The sequence below is a fragment of the Apaloderma vittatum genome, unplaced genomic scaffold (genome assembly GCF_000703405.1).
Source record: "Apaloderma vittatum isolate BGI_N311 unplaced genomic scaffold, ASM70340v1 scaffold11132, whole genome shotgun sequence".
NCBI classification, from domain to species: Eukaryota; Metazoa; Chordata; class Aves; order Trogoniformes; family Trogonidae; genus Apaloderma; species Apaloderma vittatum.
The window spans coordinates 66,938-75,161 of NW_009701913.1; the positions used below are offsets into that span (position 1 = coordinate 66,938).

General features: G+C 41.6%; 1 protein-coding gene across 1 annotated transcript in view; it reads left to right on the forward strand.

Moving 5' to 3' along the window:
* The window catches only part of LOC104281360 (DEP domain-containing mTOR-interacting protein), a gene marked incomplete at its 5' end in the record, with an annotated part of 46,791 nt that extends 38,878 nt beyond the window's left edge, over nucleotides 1-7,913 (forward strand). The window contains one exon of the mRNA XM_009879330.1: nucleotides 7,785-7,913. Coding sequence (XP_009877632.1) covers nucleotides 7,785-7,913 — 129 coding nt within the window. The remainder of the gene's footprint in view (nucleotides 1-7,784) is intronic.
* Between the last annotated feature and the right edge of the window lie 311 nt (nucleotides 7,914-8,224).

The window sequence follows — 8,224 nt, forward strand, 5'->3', positions numbered from 1 at the left end:
AGTGGGAGATGTCCTTGCCCATGCCGGTGGGGTTGGAAGCAGGTGATCTTTGAGGTCCCTTCCAACCCTGACAATTCTATGATTCTATGATTCTCTTTGCTTGTTCCTTCCACTCTTAACATACATCTTGCCATTGATTTCACTTGGACTTTAAATTATCTGAACACTTAAGCTGCAGTTTATTGATCTAATGTAAGCTGCTGCTAGAAAGGTTGATCTTGTCTTCACCTCCTTTTCATCTCCCTCTTTCACTTTGGCTCCAACCCGATATGTATCTCTTGCCTCCTTCTTCCAACCATGTCAGGCACATCAGGGAACATATTTTGCCTGTAGACAAGTCCTTTCATTTATTTGTTTTGCTGGCTCAAGATTAAAAGGGAGCGGTGCCTGGCTTTGGTGCATCGCTCCCTGGAGCCAGCACAAAGGCACAGGAGCTCCTCCTGGGCGTGCAGGCACCAAGACCTGCTAGGAACCCTCCTCCCCTTTGGAAGAGCTTTGATATCCAGATCCACAAAGTCCTTGGCAATTCAGACTGAAATCAGGTTATTGCTTCAGCTTTTAGTAATTCCCACCCCCTATTTCTTTTAAAAGTAGTATTTTTAAGATTAGTTCTTTACTCCCTAAGGAGAGGGAAACCTCATTCTCTGGTGTTGCCACTAAGGGGTTTTTGTACAAACTCGTAGTGTGGTGTGTGAGGTGGAAGGTGAGGATGTGGTAATTAGCTTGGAAGATTTATTTGAGAGACCTAACGACTGGCAGGGCAAACCTGTGTGGTTACCCAGTGGTAAATAGTTCCTTTTTTAAGTGGGAACTGCAATAAAAAGTAGAAACAGGGTAGTTTTTTATCTCCTCTCTGACAAAATAACGGCCTTAGTTGGGAGTGTTTACTCTCACTTATTTCTCAACCTCTTCATATTTAAATTAGATTTTTAAAAGTGTGCCTTGATTTCCATCTGTTTGCTTGAGAAAGCAGGAGGCAGGAATGGGAGCAGCAGTTCCCAGCATCCCCAGAGGAGCTGAGGGAATGTGAAAGGGGGAAATCCCATTGGAAAGATAACTCTTCCTTTAAAATGTTCAAGCTTGGATAACCCTTTCCTCCTTAGTGAAGGCTAGAAAGCTGTATTTCAGATTCTTGTAGCACTTATGCCTTCCCCAAATTTTGCTGAAATCCATCAGCAAAACAAAAAAAGCCAAAGCAGATATTCTACCTTTTAAAACAAGTGATGATTAAAAAATTCTTTTTCTTGCTTTGCTTTTTCAGCAGTTGAGTAACCTTCACAGGTGAGAGCTGTGGACATACCAAAGGAATCAACCAGTAATTTTTCCATCTTAGAACTGACCCAGAGTTTTAAAAAGTATCTATAAAGTGTGAAGAGCTTGATTGAGTGTTCTGCTTAAGAGATCTCCAGGTCACTGACAATTGCAAAATGTTAATCCTTCAGCCCCAGTTTGCATGGGTGCCTCTAAGGAGGGGATCTTGCTGACCACATGGCCTGATATTTAATAGAAATCAGGATCTCACAGGTCTCTCATGCAGATTACACATAGAAAATAGATGGATTTGCTAACTGCCTGTGAAACAGTCTGTTCCTGTAATGGATTTCATTTTCTTTATCAAGAAGAAAAGCAAACCAACTAACATTGGACTGTTCTTTTTGAAATAGTTATATTGTCAATTCTGGTATCAATTTTATTCTGTAAAATTGTCAAAATACACTTTTCTTTAGACAGTTCTGAAAGAAATTATACTTAGAAGCTTTTATTTTAGTTCTTAGGAATATTGCTGAAGAACTTTCCAGGGTTGAAAACAACTCCTACATTTTGCCTGAACTCATCATTTCTATTTGATGCTAATAATGTTTTAAAAGAAAAGATCAAAAAGAAACGAATGCATTTTCCCATGTATTTTGGAAATGGTTTTTCTTAAAGTAAAAATTTTCTGTATGACTTTGGCATCAGATCAGATGATAAGAAGAAATGATAATTGAGAGAGCATGTCCTAAACTCTCCCATAACTATATATAGATTAGTGTGCGTACAAATTATGACTAGAGCAAAGGGTTAAGTCCGGCCTGTCTTATGGTGGATGACTGAGCCAGCTCTGATTCACACACAGCCTTCCCAACGACTGCATGTTTCTGTGCAATATGCTAATAACTTTTGAAGTACCTTGGTTTCAAAGGGACCTGCTTTGCAGCAGGACCTGGCCCTTGTTTGAGCTGCTCGCTGCTGGAAATCTGTTTCAGATCCGTGCAGGGTCCAGGGGTGAAATCCTGCCTGCTCTGGACTGAAAGATGAGTGCAAGGCTGGAATTCACTCTCTCTCCAGCATTTTTTTAAGATTTTCCTTCCTGCAGTTGCCACGTGTACAGTAGTATTTGCACCTTCAGTGGAAATGAATTGTTGGCAGTGTTTTCAGCATCTCTTTATGCTGGTAACACCTGATGCCAGAGCCACTGTCTGTGTCAAACAGCCCATGGAAAGCATGTGGTTTGGTTGGCCTTGTTGCTGTTGGAGGAGAAAGTTCAAGTGTGCTGGTAGAGGCTTTGTGCTTTGCAGTCTTAGACTCTGAATAGTCCCATTACTGCCCATATACCTGGGTAAAATATCAGTACTGCTGAAAAGCAGTATTTTTGCCACTGACTTAAGGGCACTTTGCATAATCTAGCTTTGTATTCAAGAATTTCAAGCCTACATTGTATTTGCTAACATTGATTTCCTGTTTGATCTGTATTTGTGATAGCATTTATACTCCCTTTCTTAAAGAGAAATTAGCAAGGAAAAAAAACCAAAACACAGAGTTGGATTCTGAGCACTGATCTTGACAGTGAAATGGAAATGATAAATCCCTTGAGAATTAGAGCCTTAACCCACGGCCACTGAAATGGGGCGCCGGTGTTTGCTGCTGTGGAGAAGGGCAGCTCCTCAGCCACCCCCAACTATACTCCCTCCTGTGTGCTGGCACCAGCCTTTCTGTTCCTCTTCAACACAAGCTTTTTAAAAAATATGTCAAATTAAAGTAACTGTGTAATCATGGTCTTATTCTACTATTTTGAGATATAATATCTATTTACTCTGTGGACCTGTTACTTGCTTCGTGACCAAGTGATGAATAGTGATGTTCACTGCATCTGTAAAATTAAATGCTTTTTTTAGGGCTGTCCCAAAGAGCTTTGCAGTCATGACTTAAACCAAATTCTGTGGTGGGCATGTCCAACTGTTCATGATCTTCCACAGCACCCTTCTAAAACATGTGCCTAGAAAAAGGCACACGTGGCTAAAGGTGGCTAAAGCCTATGGCACAAACAGCTTCTGAATATCCAAGGATTTAGGCTAGCAAACTGCCTATCCTCAAATAATTTCTCTGTAGCATTCATAAATATTAAGGTCATCCTGAGGCAGAACGCTAAGTAAGCATCAGTGACAGGTGTGTGATGTTTTTATTCAGTAATTGACTTTAAGGTTGTTGTGCAATTCCACATCCATAACTGCAGATGGTCTCTGACATCCCTTGGGAACATCCCACAGTCATCCTCACCGCAGTCATCCTCACCGCAGCTGCTGACCAGTGCGGGCTGAGCTGTCCAGCCCCAGCGCAGGCAGCTCCCTCTGAGAGAACAGGGCTTTGGTTTGGTTGGTGTCAGTTCTCCTGGCAGGAAAATCCAGGGGCGTGGACGTACATCTCCAGGGCAGCTTGGCAAGATCAAGGAGGGGCAGGCAGCCAAAGCCTGACGCAGAGGGAAGAGCAGTAACCGGTGAGGGGGAGGAAGGGTTGTACAGCTCCAAGTACAGCGCGATCCTGATTTTGGCCATTAAACATTATGGTAACTAATTATAATTCCTCTTCTCTATGTCTTCAGTTTGATGATAAATGGCATGACAAATCTTTGCTAACTTCTTTAATTGATGGGTTCCCAGATCCCTTCTGTTCAAATGTAAGCCTAAAGTTCAAGTATCCCTTTTCCTGGGAATACTTGGATTTAGTTAAACCTTCCCAATGTGCCAGTGAAAACCTGCAGAAGGACAGAAATGTCTTTTCTGCTATCCCTACCTCTCTAGGTTGCTCTGTGCCAAGGTGGTAAATTGAAATACTTAACAGTATATGTTTATTACTGTAACATTTAAATATTTGAAATTAATTAAGGCAGTCTTTTCATTTCAGTGTTACTTTATTTAACTGTTATTGTTTCTGTGGTTTTTAGATCGCCACATCCTGACCAACTAAATGGTTGGAATTAATTCTGGGCTTTGTCATTTCTTGAAGTCTGAGGGATAAAAATGAATACTTATCTCCTGTCAAGCTCCTTGGAGAGCTACGAGGAAATGAGCAATAAAAGGCTCTTTGAAGCTCTTTTAACTTTAGTTTATTATCTGTTAGAGTTACTCATGTGTGGCAACCAACAAAGAAATTTTACATGTTTATAGTTACAAAGCCCTTAACAGATGTACCTATGAGCTGAGCGCTTACAGCTTTTTGAAATGTGTTTTTATAAATGTAACATTAAATCATTGTGATTTTGTAACCAGTCTCCTTAACAAAACTCATGAGATAATAATATTTGGATTAATACACTCGGTCAGGGCTGGTTTGTGGGCACTTGCTCACTCTCGCTTGTTTGTAACTCCCCTGAGAGGGCAACGCACCGGGTCCGCTTTTTTTGGGGACTGATGATGGCCAAAATGCAGAAAGCAGGAGTGCTGCATTTCATTTCCCCTTGCTGGATGCAGCAGTGCGTGGAAAACTGGAGGCTGGAAGAAGACAACTGTGTGAGCTGAGGGCATAAGGAGAGGCTCAGGACTATGCAAATCTCTCTTCCCTCGTCAGGACTGGAGGACGCAGCAACTGGCTCCACATTTCTTTGTCCCTGAGGGAGCTGAATCTGGAGTTTGCAAACTCAGTCCTTGGGGGCACTGGCCAAGTGGTGGCCATGGAAAGAGCTTTCTGCCCCCAGGGTAGGTTGCCTGTTCCTCATGGGTGTTTTCATGCAATTTTAGGACAGAAGTATGCTCTTCTATGCCTTGTCCTCCTTGCTGCATTTCTCTTCTCATCTGGCTTGTTTTGCATCTAATTCTAGGTACTGGAAGTGGTGGGTAGGGATAAATCATTTGGCTAATAAGCCATTTGGATCCAGTGCAAAGGATGGCGCGAAGGGGACTGTTCTCAGCCCGTACGCATTACTGATTAGTAATACTGCCAAAGGCATGCATTAGAACATGCTGAGAACACAGATGCGTCAACTTGTGTCTTTTGCGTAAGAAATTCAGTCTTTGGCATCCAGATTGCTGTTGACTGCTGTGGTGCCTGTACTGTCCACATTTACACCATTGCAGCCCTGGTGCAAGTGCCTGGCTGGGCCAAAAAGTCTGCTTCTGTGCCAGGGATGTTTCCCAGAGGCCCCCGAATGCCCCTGGCGTGATCCAGCATGCAGATTTATCCATCACATACTTGCATGCTTGTCCCTGGCCAAACACGAGTCCCATGCATTGGGATTCCAGTAACTTGAGAAGTCTGAGAACATGGGGTAGTAAAACAAACATCGGCCATCCAAATTCCAAAAATTGTGTTAAGCCAGAAGAGACAATGTTATTTCTGAAGGTCTGTTTCAAATCAACCCAAATATTATTCTGGAGCCGGAGCTATAATTCAGTAAAACTTGATACAATCTTGGAAAGCCTTAGAAAGCATTAGGAAATACCACTGGATATTGAGGCCTATAGATACTGAAATAATCTGCATTTTCAACTGAAGAGACATGCCTCCAAGATACTAACTGAGGCACACTGCAGAGGATGATGGGTTAACCTTTTCAGCCCAAATCCTTAAAATTCAGAAGGCCTTGTCTGCATGCAACAATGGAACCATTTTCCCAGTGCTACCTGCAGCTAAAATGCAGCATATGAATGTACAGGAAAGCTGCCATGGACATTGGCTGAGTAGGCTACCAGTAAGTAAGTAGGCTACCAGTAATTAAGTAGGCTACCAGTAATTAAGCAGGCTAGCAGTAAGGCTGACTTCCAGGATTTTCAGCTCTGCAGAGGAATTCTGAGGGGAAGGGGTAAGGTGTGGGAGAGACGTCTGCCCTCCCTTCAGGGGCTGCTGCTGTTGCTCTTTCTTTGCAGAGGCCCTAAGGAGAAGGGATTAAAAACATCGGTTGTGTTTTTGATGAAGTGTTACATTTTTGGACCGCCTTTGCTTCCTCTATGATTTGCCTTAAATGGAACATTGTAACATTCTGTACGTTTTGCACAAATACAAATTGAGTTTCACCACACGTTTTACTTCAGGGGGAAGGTAGCTGATGCACAAAAGTCAAATGACTTGGCTTGTGAGAAAATCTGTTTTAGGACTAGCAGTGGAAGACACCAGAGCTCCTTCCCACCTCTTTGGCATACGTTCTGCCTAAATAGGAAAGGTAAAAATATAAAATAAAGCATGAAAATTCCTATTGATAGGCTCTTCATAGCTTCTTTCTTAGAGACTTTAGACTACTTATGAGTAAAATAACCTTCTAGTGAATATATTGTTTTCATTGAAGTGTCAGAATGATGTTATTGTTGCTTTAGTTTCCATAATTTTACCATCTAGACACTGCACATTTTTGGCCTTTTTACCAGATACTGTAATATTATGATTACATATAGAGAAGGCTTAACATGCTCCAGGAATCAGCATTGTCACCTTTCTTTTACTCTTCAGTTTTTTACAACGTTGATGTGACTTTTTCTGTGATTAACTCTTTTTAAGATACACAGAATATTTCTATAAAGACTTTTTGGGACTGGAAGTGGCTTCTGATCATACAAGATTTTAAACATTTGAATTTGTTATGGCTTTATATTAGCATATTTGAAATTAAGGTATGAGATATACTTGATGGAGAAAACCAAAACCAGTTCACATAAACAGGAAAGAGAACTAAAGTCGTGTAGGAAAATCTCCTGAAAATGGCAGTGACATTTCAATCTGTCTTGACTTACTTCATCTTCCATGGTATTATTTCCTAGAATTTGGGTTCTTTGGGGTCATGTTATACTGGTGGAAGTTTTAGCACCAAATCTAGTGAAGTCACCATCCAGACCTTGTCCTGAGCCTGGAAACATGATGCATATTTTTACCGTGACTACCAAGAGCTGTCTAACATGGTTTCTATTGAAGTATTTGAGACAAACTAAGCATAATAGACTCTTTGCAATAACCAGAGCTATCTTGTCCCATATTATTTTCAAAGCACCATTGATATCAGAAAATATCATTGTTATAAGGAAAAGATCATTGTTACAAGAAAAATGGTTGATGTATTTCTTCAGAACTTCACAGGTTTGAAAGTTGCACTAGTATTTAAAAAAATTTTGCAGAAAATAAGCTTGCTAGATCAGTTTTAGATTAATGCTACATTAGTTTTAGGATGTTGGGTAGCTGGTTCAGATTGGACGTTAAGAAGTTCTTCCCCATGAGCGTGGTGAGACACTGGCACAGGTTGCCCAGAGGGGTGGTGGAAGCCCCATCCCTGGAAGTTTTTCAGGTCGGGTTGAATGGGGCTCTGGGCAGCCTGATCTAGTGGGGCATGTCCCTGCCCGTGGCGGGGGGGGTAGAATCAGGGGATGTTTAAGGTCCCTTCCAAGCCTGACAATTCTATGATTCTAAGAAATGCATTTTTTTTAAGAGTGATGAATGAGATGGTATGAAGAGTTCTGGAGGTTTTGTGCCCCCAGGAGTTGATAGTACCTCTGTGTAAATAACCTTACAAAAAAAAGTCTTTTTTTGCTGCTCTCTTTTCTCCTCAGGTTTGCCAGTTTGTCGTATCTGTCAATGGCCTCAATGTTCTCCACGTGGATTACAGGACAGTGAGCAACCTCATCCTGACTGGCCCTCGAACAATTGTGATGGAAGTGATGGAAGAAATAGAATCCTGAGAAGAAAAAAACCCTCTTACTGCACATTTTTTATGAGAGAAATAGTGATGACCATGGAGCGGCACACCATGAGGAGGCAGAACATTGATGTGGCTAAATAGATGTTTTTGCTTTTAGAGGAAGGGTGCTCTCTTTTGTTTAACAATGATAGCACTGGTGATTATGTTAAGAACTGAATGATAGATACCAGCATATTTTCACTAAGAACTTTTCTTTGCCTGACAGAGACAAGGTTAAGGCCTTGAAGTTGTCTGTCCAGCCGTGTCTGCCTCAGTGAGAATGGTTTCCTACCTAAGAGGCCGTGCAGATTT